At 38.8% G+C, this 16,894-nt stretch overlaps 1 protein-coding gene across 5 annotated transcripts in view; it reads left to right on the top strand.

The window, feature by feature from the left end:
- Window positions 1-2,658, top strand: part of gramd2b (GRAM domain containing 2B) — a 180,839-nt gene extending 178,181 nt beyond the window's left edge. For all 5 annotated transcript variants that reach the window (XM_087998049.1, XM_087998056.1, XM_087998054.1 and 2 more), the window contains one exon: window positions 1,541-2,658. In XM_087998049.1, coding sequence (XP_087854175.1) covers window positions 1,541-1,582 — 42 coding nt within the window. In that variant the 3' untranslated portion in view covers window positions 1,583-2,658. The remainder of the gene's footprint in view (window positions 1-1,540) is intronic.
- The last annotated feature ends 14,236 nt before the right edge of the window (window positions 2,659-16,894 follow it).

Genomic DNA, 16,894 nt, shown 5'->3' with positions numbered 1-16,894 from the left:
GTGTCACCAGCTAGGCAGCATTTATTGCCTCCCTCTAATTGCCCAGATGGCTGTTAAGAGACAACCACATTGTAGTAGGTCTGGAGTCACATGTAGGCCAGAACAGGTAAGGATGGCAGGCGTCTTCCATTAAGGGCATTAGGGAACCAAATGGGTTTTAGATTCTTAATTTCAGATAATTATTGAATTCAGATTTCATCATCTGCCATGGTGGGATTCAAACCCGGGTCCTCTGATCATTATCTGGGTTTCTGGATTAACAATCCAGCGATAATACCACTATGCCATCAGCTCTATAACCTATATATCCCCTCTATACCTATACCTAGGTACAGAAGCTTAGTTATAAAGCAGGAAAATAAGGAAAAAAAGTTAAATATTACAGCCCTTCTTACTAAAGAGTAGAAAACCAAAGAAACAAGGTTAGCTGTTCAACACCACAGTCCAGAAGCGCGTGGCCATGCTGGGCTCAGGCTCCTCACAAGGACTCGACTTCTCCCTTGCCGACTGCTCTTGCCATCTGGTCCTGTTACCACCGCTGCCATGGGAACCCTGATCCTGCTCCCGCTCTCGATGCCAGAAAGGAAAGGACGAATGTGAAAGAGAGAAAGAAGAATGTGGTGTGCCTGGTTCTGGGGAGCAGTGGGCTCAGGAGCTTACCCTGCTGCAGCCATTTTAAATAACTGGCATTGTTTTAACCTGGTGCACAGCTGGGCTTTAAATATGGTGCTAGCAGCAGAAATTCCAGAAGGTAACCACAGTAGCAAATACGTTCAGCACCGGTGCGCACACAGTAGTACAACATCAGCCCCCTAAGGGCACAGTGCAAACATAATGAGGTGATTGTTGGAGAATTATGTGAAAGAAGCTGCGGGAGTTCACAGAGAAATACTCCACCAAACCTCTTGAAATTGACTGAGCTTTTTTTATTTCTAAAAATCAGCCAATTGTTTCATAACAATATCGCACTTTTCAATGCAGCAAATTTAGAACTATCAAGAGGGAATTGAGACCTGGAGTGAAAGTTGTCGAAAGCTTGAGGGGATGAGGAAGGTTTTTTTTTTAGAATACGGTCAGTGGACTGCAGTCTCTGCCACAAGACATGGAGCAGGGAAGAAGATATTGCACCTTCAGAGTCTGTCGATTTAATAGATCGTATCGAAGGTTGAAGAGGCAGAATAGGTTTTGGGCTTCGGTAGGAATTTGCAGATGTGAAAGGGGATTTCAAATTCATAGTGGCTTTTTGTGTGGTCAGTTGGTAAATTGCAGATATCATTTGTTGACCATTATATTGATAGAGAAACAAAGTATGAGTAATGGGACTGCTGATTTTCATGAAAATATTGTACCTCTGCAAAATATATAAAACTTAAAGGAAAATTGATAAACAAAAAAGAATCCCTTCTGTCTTCGGGCCTCAACTTGAATACTTGCTAAGGTTTGTTGTTTGTAAAGACAGTTTTTGAGCTGTAATTATTTTAAATCTGCTAGAAGTTTCCTCTGCACATGCTTTTCTCAAAATCTTTACATTGAATTTCAGATACAGAAGAATCTACAAAAGCTTCTAGAAGGAAATGAATGAGATGCGCTACTTTTTATCATCAGTGTGTTTTGTTCTCACCAAGGTCATACATCTCTGGAATGTAACGTGAACTCTGCAGGACAGGGTGTGGGATTGTTTAAGTTTTAATCTTGTGTTTCTCAGAATTCTGCGCAGCCTTCTTTCTAAGGAAATATGCAAATAATCTTCAAGTATCTGTGCAATAATGACCAAAAAATATCCTTTATCTAAAAATTAATTTTACACTTTTGAAAAATAATGAGATTTGTAGTGTTATGTATAAGAAATTGATTTTCTAAAAGTAGTCTAACCATTTGATTCTAAAAGCACTCCATTCTCTAAAGGTTATTAGAATACTTGGTGTAAAACATGTGTTGACCATGTGTATGATCTCCTTGCTCAATAGTCTGATATGACAAAATTGTTAGACTCCAGAATGTGGGGTAGGTTTTTATCTTCGGTGTCTTAGCACAGTCATAGGCTAAATCAGGCAAAGATGATCATGCAAATTCCAGATTTCCCTTCGAGGCAAGAAAATTAGACGAATAGAGCGATACAATTTTTCATAGCAAATTTCCATCTTTGTACCATGGCTAGATATTGCTTTACCCAGAGGCTAAGGATAACAATTTACCCTATTGTGTCTGATCAACAAGGGGATTGCATTCATGACTCTAGACGTACTCTATGTTCGTGTGAGTGAATTTATAACCGCATTGTGATCTGATACTATTTATATAAAATGCAATTGTGTTCTTTTAAACCCATTTCTATGAAATGATTTCTCACGAAATTCTGTAAATAAATTTTGCGCACACTAAAAGAATTTATGCTGTTTCTGGAGGTAACCTGGCAGACACGGTTTAATGTGGATCGTATTTAAACAGTTACTGGTTCTGTTTGGCAGTTTTACTAAAAAGGTGCTAAATATTGAAACATGATTGTTTTTTATATATCACCTATTTGTGGGATCTGAAATGAAACTTTTGTGCTGTTCACTTGTAGCAAAACATCTTAATTTTGTATATAACTGCTAGTTTTCTCAATGTAGAAGTGAGAATGAAAAAACCCTTCACAATAAAATGTTTGAACGCTGATCTACTTCTGTTGTTTCAATGAGAAACTACCTCCAGGAACTTGCACTACTTTGAATGCAGGCTGTTCCCATGGATACTCGCAGCATCATCAGCACCAGGAGAACTATCAATGCTTTTGGCCTGCCTGAGACTTTTGTGGATCTCCCAGTGTATGGAGTTATTCTGTATGAAATGTTGCGGATTGGCACATTCCTTAGTCCAGGGCTGCATTCCAAGAGAACTCGAGGCAGCCATTGCAGAGGTGCAAGGTCGCTCTCGAAGGTCTTTTGATCACTGTTTACTGAAGGGCTGGAAACTGTAATACCCCTCATACTGTCTGCCTCTCAAAGTATGTATACTGTAAGTCAAAAGTATCAAAGGCATTGAGGCACTTCAGTGATCATGTGCAGGAAAATCTCTTGATTGCAATTTCCCATTTGAATTATTTTGGTTGCATACATGATATGGAATGTATTTGCTAAGTACAAAGACTGTTAAGTGCTAAATTTGCAACTCTAATATTCAAATTTAATTTTTTTGTTTATCCACAAAATTTGTAAAACTTGCTTTCTTTTTTTCTTCAAACAAAAAAAGAATCTACTAGAGGAGCAAGGAGGTAAGAACTCAGACAGGCAGAGGAGCAGGTTAGAAAAGTTTCTGAAGACAGGCAGTGAGAGACAGCTAAATTCATTGGAGCTGTTTGGAGTTGGATCTTGTTTCACTACAAAGAAAGGAGCTCACTGTCCATTGAGTCTCTGGAATGCTATTATTGTCTTTTCTATTCTTAAATTTTAACCTAACATTACCACCAATTTGCACATTAATAAATTTATAAAAGCAACATAAGTGCGTAGGTACAATTTAAACAATGAACCGCCATGATTGCAAGACAGGTGATGTCCAAATCTGCAGTATGTGGGAGCTCCAATATCCCCCAATGTGATCCACGTTTGCAGTATTTGAAGATGAATAGCTTCAGCTCAAGAGTTTGAGTTGGAGGCTGAACTACAGACAGTGTAATAACGGGGAGAGGGAAACTTGCTTGTATCCTTTATACTAGGAGGCAGTCAGCCTACTTCAGATAGGGTCATCTTATCTGGTCAGTAGTTAGGGACAGGAGGGTGCAACTGTGAGTGAGGCAGTTAAGGGCACCCAGAGCACAGGGCTATCAGTCTCTGCAATTGTCCAACATGTTTGAGGTTTGCTCAGCTTGTTTGAATGTGTGCACAGGCTATGGGAGTTTGAGCTAGCTGACCATGGTATTGTGTTACAGGAAGCCGTTCAAGTAGGGGGGTATCAAGCAATGTGATAGGTGATAATTTTTTGAAAGGAATTTACACAGTGTAACAAAGAGCAAGATTCTGATTGACAGTGTTGCCAACCAGTGTCAGCATTTACTTCATCTCCTCAGGGAGAGAAAGGAACTTGTAGTGATACAGGCAGGATTCGGTGGTCCATGTAGTAATCAGTGGCACTAGGAAAGAGGTTCTGCGTAGAAAGTAAGAGCAGCTAGGCACCAAATTCAAAAGTAAAATCATTTTTTTTCTCTTTCCTTTTTATTTCTTTTTTTCTTAACCCTACACTACCACCTAACTGCGGTAGTGTTTATTTTCCCCAGCACCCATGTCGTGTGTGTGCAGGTGTGGGACACAGTGAAAGACAAAAGGCCCACAAATCTATCTTCAATTTCCACCAGGAAGGAAGGAAACACCCGAGTGGTCAGTGACAAGCAGTGCCCTTCACATCAAAGGGCAATGCTGTGTGAAGGGGAGGGCAGGGATTAAATCAAAATAGAGTTGGACGGGGAAATAATACACTCCACTCCCTGCAGCGCCCACCTCTCCCTGAACAACTCCAGGGTGTTGGTGGACACCGCGTGCTCCTTCTCCAGGGACACCCGGACTCTAACGTAACCGCGCAAGAGGGGCAGGCAGTCTGTCCTAATGGCCCCCTCCACAGCCTGCTGCCTGGACCCTGTTTATGGCCAGTTTGGCCAGGCCCAGGAGCAGACCCACAAAGAGGTCTTCAGACCTGCCCTCCCCACTCCCTACCGGGTGCCTGAACATCAGGAGCGTGGGACTGAAGTGCAACCAAAAGCAGAGAAGGATTTTAAGAAAATCAAAAGGGGAGTGCAAGTGCCCACACCCAATGTATACATGGTCCATGGACTCCACAGCACAGGTAATTGGGCTGGGAGTCCATGAACCACTCTAATCTGCAGTTGCAGGGGACCACTGCGTGCAGCACCCTCCACCCCAGATCCCCGAAAGGGGGAGGACCCCTGCATAGAGAGCCCTCACCGCCCAGTGAGAATCGCTTTATTACCTGAGCCGTGTGCAAATTAGCATAGAGACCTGAAAATTAGAGATGAAAATGTATCAGTCTTTGAGCTATGAGAGAAGTGTATTCTGTTTTGTGGGTCACTGGCACTGGTATTAAAATAAATGGAGGCAGTACCATCAGAATGGGCTATGCCTGAACCACGGTGGGCCAGTGTCCTTGGGAACTGCGCAACTAATCACGTGGAGAGGAATTTAAATTAAACACTGGCAGGAGATCAATGTGGATCACCATGGTATGTCAAAGAATAGATAGAAGGTAAGAAACAAAAACAATAATATGGAAAATGAGGTTCAGAGAAGGCACAGTGGAAAAACAAGAAGCAGGAATCCACCAAGTATCAAAATGAAATCGTAACCTTAAAAAGAATAATCTGAAGGCTCTGTATCTGAATGCTCATGGTGTTTGTAAAGTAAAGATTGATAGGGTGTATTGAAATACAGTCTGATGGCCATTACAGTGACATAGCTGAGACATGACAAGTACAGGGTCCTGAATATTGAGCTGTGTATGATACTGAAAAAGATTAGGAAGCTAGGTAAAGGTAGAAAGGTAATTAATAGTAAATAATAATGAAAAACAACTCCGTTATTTAATGTGTCTTCTCTATACAAAATACAAAATAAATATCCAGTAATAGCTGTTTGTCAGGAGGTGAAAGGAGGAGAGAACTTGGAATTTCCAGTCATAGTGGAGTACTAAGCAAGCAGTGAAGTTGTGGGCTGACAGCTCACCACGTCCAGATGGATTTCGTCTTCTTGAAAGAGGTGGCTCATAACGTAGCAGACGTATTTGGTTAGAATTTTCCAAAATTCCCTCAATTCAGGAAAGGTTCCATTAAACTGGAAAATAGGGAATGAAAGGGGAAGATCAAAATGGGAAGCAGACCCAGTGTATCCAGTACCTTATTAGTCACCTCTTTTCAGACCTTTAAAGATAAAGTCAATCAAGATCCAAAACTCATTAGTTCAGTTCTCTCAGCTTGCTCAGAACTGGTGATTGTGACTTCACCAAATCTGCCCTCTTCTCCCCTTGCCTCCCCCCCCCCCCCCCCCCAAACCTCCCCTGATGTGAACAACCTTTATAGCATTCTCATGAATGAGCAGTCAAGCTTGTTTCTGACTTTCTCCCAGGCAACAGAGCAGCTCATGGTTTGTTTTACTTTGTATTCAGCAACAGTGTTTGACTGAAGAATGCTTGTTGAGGAAGTACGAAACTTTCATGAATTACTATTGACAGAAATCCTACAATGAAAAATATCTATTGATGCACATACTTGTGGAAGAAGCATTTGGCTCTACTGTAGGTGAGTGCTATCAAACACCTGTTAATACCATCTGTTTTTCTTTTTTGAAATCTCTGCTTCCAGGTATATTTGTTGACAAAAAGACCCTTATTAAATGTCTAGTTCAAATTTGTAAACTAATTATTAAATTAAAAATACCCAAGTGGAATCATTGTTATTTTGTCTGATCATTCTTCATGCCCATTTTTGTTTTAAAGAGGATGAATGTTGGGAAATTTAATTCAGCAATTGATCCAAGTTTTAGATTACTGCTAATTAATAGAATTTTTTTTAAAAAATTATAGTACAGAGGAAGTCATCCAGCCTATGGTACTTAAACCAAGTGCATCTATCCATTCAAATCTAACTTTCAAGGTGAGTGTACGTTACTTGAAGGGCATATCCAGTTTTTTTTAATGTGCTTAAGTCTTTGCGCCATACTTTCAGGCTGCAATTTCACACCACCACCATCCTCCTGGCTGCAACACAGACCCAGATTTGCAGATGGCCCAAGTGGTCATTCCTGCTGCAGTCAAGTCACAATGGAAGAGCTCAGACAATTCAATATACCATCCAACTCCTGAGTATGTTTTTTTTTAATTGAACATCCAAGTTACCCCACACACCCCCTGAACTACAATTTCTTCAGACCTTGACCCAAACACCACTTAACTGCTACCAATCCCATATGTCCTACCCCACCCCACCAATCCTTGCCACTTTGAACCCTGTCACCCTATTTAGATGGCACTTGTTCCCTACTGACATGGCACCATACAAACTACCCACCTGGCATCTAACCCTCCCAGCACTGTTATTTCATACTTTGTCCTTTCATAGGCGTTGTCAAAGACACTGTCTATGATGCTGGACCTTTACAGCACAGATTATTGCAACTGACTGCTGTTAGAGAAGAGAATAGGGCTTGCTGCCTTCCAGTTGTTCTGCCTTACAAGGGAAGTGTCAGTGAATTATACGGCTTTGTATTTCTGAAAAAGCCCTGATAGGAGATGCCAATCAGAAATGTAGGGTCCTTTCTTTGTGCAAACAAGGAGTAGAGAGGCAATCTACATATGATTGGGCTTTCTGAAGAATGGCAATCTTTGTTTCACCTCCATTTCTGTCCTGATCCTTGTCTTATTGACTGCTTGCCAAATAAAGTGGGCTTAGCTCATCTACTCTGTGTAGACCCACCTCAATTCAATCTGTCCTGCATTTCCTTTCGATAGGATGGCATTGTTTTTATTGGAACTAATCTTTCCTTGTAGTTACAAATTTGCCAGACCTGACTGCATGCTTTTGTAAATTTCCTTGTACCCTCTAATGTAATCACAAGCTCACTGTCATGTGACTAGAACTGCACAGTATTCTAGTTTTCTTTAACTGGTGTTTTATACAGAACTAGCTTAATAACACAAACGTATTCCGTGCATTGGGTGATAAAGAAAAGTATCTCATCTGCCTACTAGACTATCTTATCTACCTACATAGGGATCTGGTACACCTAATGCCAAAGTTCTCTAATCTACCATACTTAGGATACTAACGTTTATTGTATATTCCTTTACCTTTGCCCTGCCTCTGCATTCCCTTTCATTACTCCAGATTGCATTCTATTTGTTAACTCTTCTTCCCACTTGACCATCCATTGGTATCTTTCTGTAGACCACAGCTCTTCCTCACCTTCAACCACACAACCAAATGTATATCATCTGCAAATTTAATTTTGATCCCTACTTTTAATCCTAATCCATTGATACTTACCATGAAAAGCAAGGAACCCAGAATAGAACACTGTAGAACTTGATTAGATATAGCCTTCCTGTCATTGAAGCACTCATTGCTTAAATGTTTGCTTTATGCCACTGACCCAAGTTTGGATCCAAAGTGTCACTTTTCTTTGTACTCTATGGGCTCTTAATTTCTGACCAGTCTGTGATGTAGATCTTGCTAAAATCCATGTAGTGCTTCTGTCATGAGTGACTGAATTTTTTGAGGCAGTCCAGTTAGACAACACCTCCCCTTGACAAATTTGTTCTAATGGTTCTTGACTAATTCATTGATACCTTTCTAAAATATAATACTGTCATTCAAACTTAACCAATAATTTACACACCGTTGAGGTGAAGCTGACAGCCTGTAATAACTCAGTCTATTCCCCCACAACAATCATATTCCCCCCCCCCTCCCGCAACAATCATATTCCCCCCCCCCCCCCCGCCCCTCAACAATCATATCCCCCTCCCTCAACAATCATACAAGATTGACAGGCCTCTTCCTCTTTTGGAATTTTTTTTCAAAAATGTGCTTGATGAAAAACTTGTAAAGTTGTATTCCAAAAAAGTCAACTTGGACATTATCAAAAGTATAGTTTTCTGTACCTCTATAATTTCAATTACACATAATTATAAATGCTTGTTATAACAAAAGTCCCATTTGATGCTCTTGAAGTTTTCGACCACTTCACTCAATAGTAAATAGACCACAGAGCTGCACCTTGTTTGCCTCAGATTGCATTAGAGGCAATTGCAATGAATTTTCTTTTATGGGGTTTCCATGCCAGACCTAATGAGATTTCTCATTGCATCTTACCAAACTCACCTTAACTACCTATTCTGCATTAATGGCATCCCTCCCGTCCTATACTAACTCTATTTTACCAAGAACTGTTCTCATAACAGCTCACCAGATATCTGTGAATGATGGGACATTCAGTATGTTTAAAGAGGACATAAACAGAGTTTTAATTAGTGAGTTCAAGGATGATGAAAAGTGGACAGGAATTCAAGACCGATGTAGGTTCTGAATTAGTACAGGGTTCCAGGGAGTTTGAGGGAGTGAAAGAAGGAGAATGAGGATATCAGCCATGATCAAATGGTGGAGCAGACTTGATGGGCCAAATGGTATGCCATAAGGTGCTGACATTTCAACAAGAACCAAAGGCTATCAGTACTACTGTATTTTCATGCTTTTAAGTAGGGATCTGTCCAGGGCTGGGGTGGGGGGCATCTTGCTCTAATGCAATCTGTGGCAAACATACTGTATGTTTATTCACCCGAAGAGTCATACTGCAAGTGGGTGGGAGCTGATTCAAGCAATTAGTAACATAAGAAGGTGAGTATTCAAGATGGGAGTGGTGACATTATTGAGGTGTTTAAAAAGCTACAATGCATTTTCACTGGTAACTCACTGCTGCTTAACCAATGCGTAAAAGTTTCAGCGCATTGCTCCAAAGTTAAGCCAGACCTCATTGTAATACACATGTAGTTTTGCTGCAAATCTCACCATTGTTCATGTCAGTCAGGCCCCTATAGGCTGGATTAATCAAAATGATTGACATTAGTAGCCTTGAATGAGAATTAATTGAATGTATTAGAGATGGTTTCTTAGAGTGATGTGTTGTGAAACTAGCCAGGGAACAGGCTGTAATGGATGTTACAATGACGCAGGGTTAATAATTGATCTCTTAGTAAGGAATCCTCCAGGGAAGAGTGATCATAGCATGTTAGCATTTCCAATTCATTTGGAGGGTTCTACTCTCCACTCTCACATTCTGGAGTTGAACAAATTACATAGGCATGAGGGCAGATTTGAGCCTAGTGGACTGAAAACTAAAAGATAGGACAGTTGTCGAGCAGTGGCAGATGTTTAAGGAGATATTTAATTCCTCCAACTGAAATATATTCCAGAGGGAAGAAAGATTGTAAGTGAGGTTGTGGGGAAATACTCATAGCTAAGCAAATAAATTAAAGACAAAAAAGAATAATAAACCCTTCTATAAGTTTTTTTTTAAAAGTAGCTAAAGTGACTGGTGTCTTTAAGAATGAGATTGGGAGTTCATTGTGAAGAACATGAATGGAAGAGTTACTATAGCCAAATTTGCAGATTACACTAAAATGGGTAGGAAGGCAAATTGAAGCGACAGCATAATAAAATTCACAAGTGGATAGGTTTGGTGAATGTGCCAAAAATTGGCAGATGAACTTTAAGATGGATAAGAGTAAAGTTATCCATTTTGGCTAGAGGATTAGAAATATAACTTGTTATCTAAATGGAGAGAAATTTCAAAGTGTTTTGGTGCAGAGGAATCTAGGTGTCCTAGTGCATGATTTGCTGAAAACTAGTATGCAGGTATAGCAAGCAATATGGGAGGTAAATGGAATTTTGATATTTATTGCTGAAGAAATAGAGAATAAAAATTAAGTGTTGCTTAATTAGTGAGACCACCTGGATTGTTGCATACGATTTTGGTCCTTCGTATTGAGGTGGAATATATTTGTATTAGAGGCAGTTCAAAGAAAGTTGATTCCAGAGCTGAGGGATTGCCTTTGAAGAGAGAATGAGCAGTTTAGGTTCACATGCTCTAGGGTTTCGAAGAATGAGAGGAGATCTAATTGAGGTATGTAAGACACGAAAGGGAATTGACAAAGTAGATAGAGCAGATGTTTTCCCTTGTAGAATAACCTAGAATAAGAAGTTAGAGCTTTAGGTTGACGAGTGGCTCATTTAAAACAAAGATGTGAAGTAAATAGTACTTACAAAAAGTTGTGAATCTGTGCAATTCATTACACCATAGTGCAGGGCATTAAATAAACTTAAGGTGGAGATAGGCAGAGTTTTAATTAATCATGCATTGAAGGGTTACAGGGAATGGACTGGAAAGTGGAATTGAGGCAAAGATGAGATCAGCTATGATCATAATAAATGATAGAGTAGACTTGAAGGGCTGAAATGCCTACTCCTGCTCCTAGTCTTATGTTGTATAAGATTCTGCCCACAGAGACCTTTCACCATTGAGTCTTTCGAATAGCTGCACTGGAAGTAATGTCTTTCAAAAATATACATTATTCCTACAACATAAAACAAAAAAATGCAGGACAAAACATTTCACTTCAATATTACAAACTTGGTAATAAATTGTAATTTTCCTCCAATATTCACTATTCCATTCAATGCACTTGTAATAGTCTTAGCATTGACATCATACATTCTATGTCTGGCATACAGCCCAAGGGCAAAAAACATTTCAAATTGGAAAATGTAGAAAGTACAACAGATATAAAAATTCCCTTTAAACCATATTTCACTCTGAGGTACCTCAATACATTTTAAATGCTATCCTGGAAAATAATGATCAAAGACTCTGCTATATATTTTTTCATTCCCTTCAACAGTCTAAGTAAACCTCATCTGGATCTGGAAATTCAAAGCACTTTTTTATGTTTGGCCTCTCCAACATTACACATTCCTCTTTCTTCACTGTAATGCATGTCTTTGCCCCACTTTGATTTCGTCATGTGAGATACAATACCTACAAATAATTCCCTTTAAATGAAAAAGTAATTACTATAGCCAAATTTGTCAAAATTCATTTAGATGTGGAGACAGAGTGAGATTGTGTATATTTGATATTTAGAGACCTGCATTGAATGGGAGGCTGATCCATTGAACTATACTGTGGGCGGCACGGTGGCACAGTGGTTAGCACTGCTGCCTCACAGCGCCTGAGATCCGGGTTCAATTCCCGCCTCAGGTGACTGACTGTGTGGAGTTTGCACATTCTCCCTGTGTCTGCGTGGGTTTCCTCCGGGTGCTCCGGTTTCCTCCCACAGTCCAAAGATGTGCAGGTCAGGTGAATTGGCCAAGCTAAATTGCCCGTAGTGTTAGGTAAGGGGTAAATGTAGGGGCATGGGTGGGTTGTGCTTCGGCGGGTCGGTGTGGACTTGTTGGGCCGAAGGGCCTGTTTCCACGCTGTAATGTAATGTAATGTAATGTAATACTGACATAAAATGTCAAATCTTAATGCCATTTCGTGTGAATACGGAATCCAACATCTTGTATGTGTACTTTATCCATAGAAATACTTCCCATAGTAATGCAAACATTCACTGCTGACGGTCTGTGCTTTATCCATTACTATTTAGTTCTCATTACAATTTTTGAGATAATGGATACCACAGAGTTTTGGGCTCCGTAGAGCTTCCCCTTTGTAGCATTTCATTTTTATAATAAGTCTTAATGATTGTGACACTTGAAGACTTCTTATAAGAAGTATTTTCAGTTTTGTGAAATCCATTGGAGATTGAAGGTGCAAGCAAATATATAAAAGATATCAGACTGACTGCTTTGATCTTTGTAACTAAAATTTGTGTGCTGTTGCCAGAACAAATTCTATGGAAGATGCATAAGAATACACGATTTTGTAATTTTTCAAAGAGGAATGGAAACAAGCGAGATTTTTTCTGTGCTAAACTTTCTTTGTCTTATGAGCTGTCATTTGGTTGTTTTGTAAAATATTCTACATTGGATTGGATAAGTTTATTTTGTGTACTAATGAGAATTGAGATACACTTTGTGTGTATTTTGTGAACTAATAGACAGAGCATGTAGATGAGACCAATGGAGTGAAAATCAATGAAGTAAAAGATGAGCCTCAATATAAATTGCAGACATGTAAGAAATATGCATATTTTTCAAGTAAATAATCAGCTTATTGGGGTTAGTGTTCACTAGCCAACAAATATAGAAAATCTGTAATTCTAATAATTGTGGCTACACATCATTGAGGTTCAGTTCAATGCAGTTAACATAAAGATTAGCATAAATATGTAGATCATATTTTTGATTATTTGACCCAATCCAATACTTGCTTGCGGTAGCAAGTTTAGTCAATTTTTATTCATTTCTGCTTATTGAATGGTGAGTATATTGCATTTTAACAGAGAAACGTCTTGAAAAGGAGTGTTTAATTACTTATTGTTGCTTTTGAAAAACACAAGTTTTTTAACTCCGGTAAACATGATCTTCAACGAAAAAGGCACACTTAATGAAATTTCACACCTAAATAATGGTAAAATATTTGTGATGACTCTGGATATCCTGGTCAATGTTAATCCTTCAATCAACATCACCAAAATTGTCTAATGATTACCAGTTTGCATGGCTGTCTATATTCAATATCAAGGCTGTAGAAACCTGCATTGTGTGATGTTTGTGCAGCCTTGCTGTGAACAAATTGGGAACATGCAAAATGTTTCATGCTTTATAGCAGTGGCAACCTTTCAGAAATTCTCCATTGCCTGTAAGGCACTTTGGAATGTCCTGAGGCTATAAAAGGGGTTGTGAATGCAAAATCTTTTTGACACTATTTGCAGCACATCGCTGGATGAAAAGAGTAGGAGCTTTTGTTCTTGATATGTCCTTTGAATTAAATGGCATTGTAATAGAAATATACAATGACAATTCTGAGAAGTAATTTTTACAAAAACAACAAAAACTTTTTGCATACTGTTGTTTTGCATGAGGTTTTACAGGTGACCAGATGTTCTTCAAGCTTGAGGTGATTTTATTAAAAAGAGAAGTACAGCTCTTTCCTTTCTGGAGGTCTGCTGACTTCTGACCAAAATTTCACACCCACAAGCTGTTCAGCTACCTGGGAGCCAATCATATATTTGTTGCCAGCCAAATATCCCTATATACATACCTCCTTCACTCTAGTCTGCAGTCCTTCCCCTACAGCTTGAACAAACAGCAGTGTTAACAGCACTAATGGTGAGTGTCAGGAAACTTGCTATTATAAAGTACAGCAATCCTTTTCAAATTGTTGGTTTTTAAAATCAAGTCTACAATCATAAAAACAGAAAAATAAAATACTGTCATAAGCAAAGCACGATCTTTTAGAAGGCTTGATTTAGATAGAAAGGTTTTTGCACAATTTCAGTTACCCAATTATCTTTTACACATTTTGCCACAATTTGCTGGGCATGTTTTGAAATCTGCAAGTCCTGATCAAAGTTTTGTTACTGTTTGCAAGGTTGTCCCACACAGAAAAATAATAAGCACTGAGCTACTTCACAGACCAGATGCAGATGACAGGCATCCTATTGTGAATTTAAATGTACATTTAATACCAACCTCAGAACACTAGTTAGATATTTTCATTTCTCATATCTCTTAAACTTCTTTTGTCTTGCTAATTTTGTTTTATTGCTGGGTGGCATCCCAGAGCAGGTTGGATGCAGGACAGTCTGCTCAAATTCATTTCAGGTTTGCTGTTTCATTAGCTGACAGAAACAACTTCTGATCATTGGTTTGTGATTTATGTGAGTGATGTTACAAAAATCTAAGTCAGTAGTTATCTTCTCACAATGGACTGTAATGTAAATTACAAATTGTCATATCAAGGAAGATGTTGAATTTACAAAGTGGGTCTGGTTGGGATGCTCTGTGGAGGGTCAGTGTAGACTCAATGGGCCAAATGGCTTACTTCCACACTGGAAGGATTCTATGATTCGTTTCTGGGGATGTATGAGGTGGGATGATCTGAAATCACCTCCATCATCCATGTCTGTCTTGTGATATAACCTGGTGAAGCGTTGTAACAGAATTGAATAACAAGTAGAGAACAGCTGCTGGCATTCATTTTTAAAAAAGTGAAAAAATAGTCCAAATTCAAAGGAAGAGTAGCTGAGTTACAAAGAAGTCAGGTCAGTCCATGAGAATGAGGATGTTTAAGAGGTCTCAAAGTTGCTTAAAGGAAACACTAAGTAAAGCTTTCTATATAAATTTAACTGTGTCTAACTGGAATAAGCTGTAGTTCTGTCATTCCCTGATGATCGGTATCACAGCATGGATTTTCCCCAAGTTGGAGGAGTGAGGCAACATATGCTGTGCCTGCAATATGCATTTCTAAATGTGAGGATATTCCAGTATTTCCTCAGTGATCTTAATTCAAAAAGCAGTTTTGATTTCCTAAAAGATCAGCTGGTTACCCTGTATGGATCATAAGGGTCCAGGTTATGTCTCCTATCAAACCTAAAATTCCTTGATATCTATAAGGCTGCATAAGGCTCAGGTTTTGAATAGAAAATTTTAACCTGAATAATGTTCAATGACCTTTACCAGAAATACGCAAGTACAGACAGCAAGCGTGGACTAGATCAGGCACAGTTGGAATGTTTTTTAAATCAATTATTAATGATCACTGCTTTTAAAAAAAAATTTAATCAACCCCTTCAGCCATGTTATAATACACTTCTGTGGCAGGTGAGCCAGATCTTCTAGCTAAGAGGTAGGGACACTGCCATTGCAATACATGACTCTTAACATTTCTGAATAGGTTGATTTAAAAAAAATTATGACACATATCCATGGTACGTGGGACTTGAAGCTGGTCTAATTGACCCAGAGATGGTGCGACTTCCACTGTGCCACAAAACCCATGATCACTGCCCATGTTTATGTATAATGGCCATTTAAGCAAGCAACTTGTGCCCATGGTACCACATCGCAGCAAAAGGATTAATGCTTTCAGGAAAGAAGGGAAAACTATTATTATTAAACTGATTATTTTCTAATCAACCTTTTCAGAGATATTATTACACACCTCTATGCAGGAGGGTACTTGAAACTAAGCCTCCTGGCTTAGAGGTAGGAACACATCTACCGTGTCATAACAGCTCTGCTCAAATGCACAATGCGGCGATTGAGTCTCATGCTATACCATCTGAGCTAGCCAGGCAGCAGAAATTCTTCATATACTGTCTAGAAAAATAAAGCTTGATAGTGGACTTCACATGGGAAGGTTTCCTAATCTCAGCTAAAGCATGAAGGAACAATACAAAATAAAGAATAATCTGCTTTACAGAGTGAGGAAAAATCAAAGACCGGTCATGTCAGACGACAATATTACATGTCATGATGGGAAGTTATAAAACAAACTCTAAATTAGTCATCGTATCCAGAGAATAGTATGTGGGGAGAGAAAGTAAGTAAAGGAAACAAAAGGAATAACTAAGTACATGCAATTAAATTAGTTATTCTGCATGGATGAAAGGAAACTAAGATCAGCAACTATGAAGGTTTCTGTTACATCATTACACATCTTAAAGGTCAATAGATAGAATAAATATTTAATCAAGAAAAGAAATAGGAAAAGGTCAGATTGGGCAAAACTATGTTTCAAGCAATGGGTTTCAAGGGTTTTGAAAGCAGGAGAGCACCAAGAAGTAAGAGATGATAGGAGTGATAGTCTCGTGGGTGGGTTGCGGAAAGAGTATCCATACTTGACCTCTGCTGTACCCCTCAGTTTCAAATATTTCAAGACTAGCCATCGAGACTTCTCATTTATTGAAATACCATTCAGCTGCACTTTAATACATAGACAAGCTCCAGCTTTAAAATTGCTAAATAAATTCCAAACTATTTAATAAGATTTCTGACTGTACAGTATTGCAATATTTATGATTATTCAATCTAAAAGCAGTGGGCTAACTTGTGAAACTTCATCTCTGAACTCAAGGACATTTTTAAGAAAGAAGTTGGAACAAATATTTGCGTTCATTATGCAACAATAAATACAGGAAAATTTAATATTTTTCAACTTCTTTATGCTCCATATCAAATTAGTATTAGTAATCTTGGGAAGTTATCCCTCTAAATTATATAGCAGCCTTTATGTAGGCTACACCATTGTGACTTCATTATTATTTGATCTAAATCCTGAATTCACTGCAATTCATCAACATTGCCAGGGTGTCTCAGAGCAAGTTGTGAAAACGCAATTCACATCCTAAGAGTAAATAGACTGAAACAAAATGAATAAATATTATGTCATCTAATGTTATAAGAAAG

This window comes from Chiloscyllium plagiosum, unplaced genomic scaffold (assembly GCF_037043375.1).
Source record: "Chiloscyllium plagiosum isolate Xiang-an unplaced genomic scaffold, Cpla_swu_hap1 HiC_scaffold_2, whole genome shotgun sequence".
NCBI lineage: Eukaryota > Metazoa > Chordata > Chondrichthyes > Orectolobiformes > Hemiscylliidae > Chiloscyllium > Chiloscyllium plagiosum.
The sequence above is the reverse complement of the archived record's forward strand: the minus strand, read 5'-3'. Positions and strand labels throughout refer to the sequence as shown.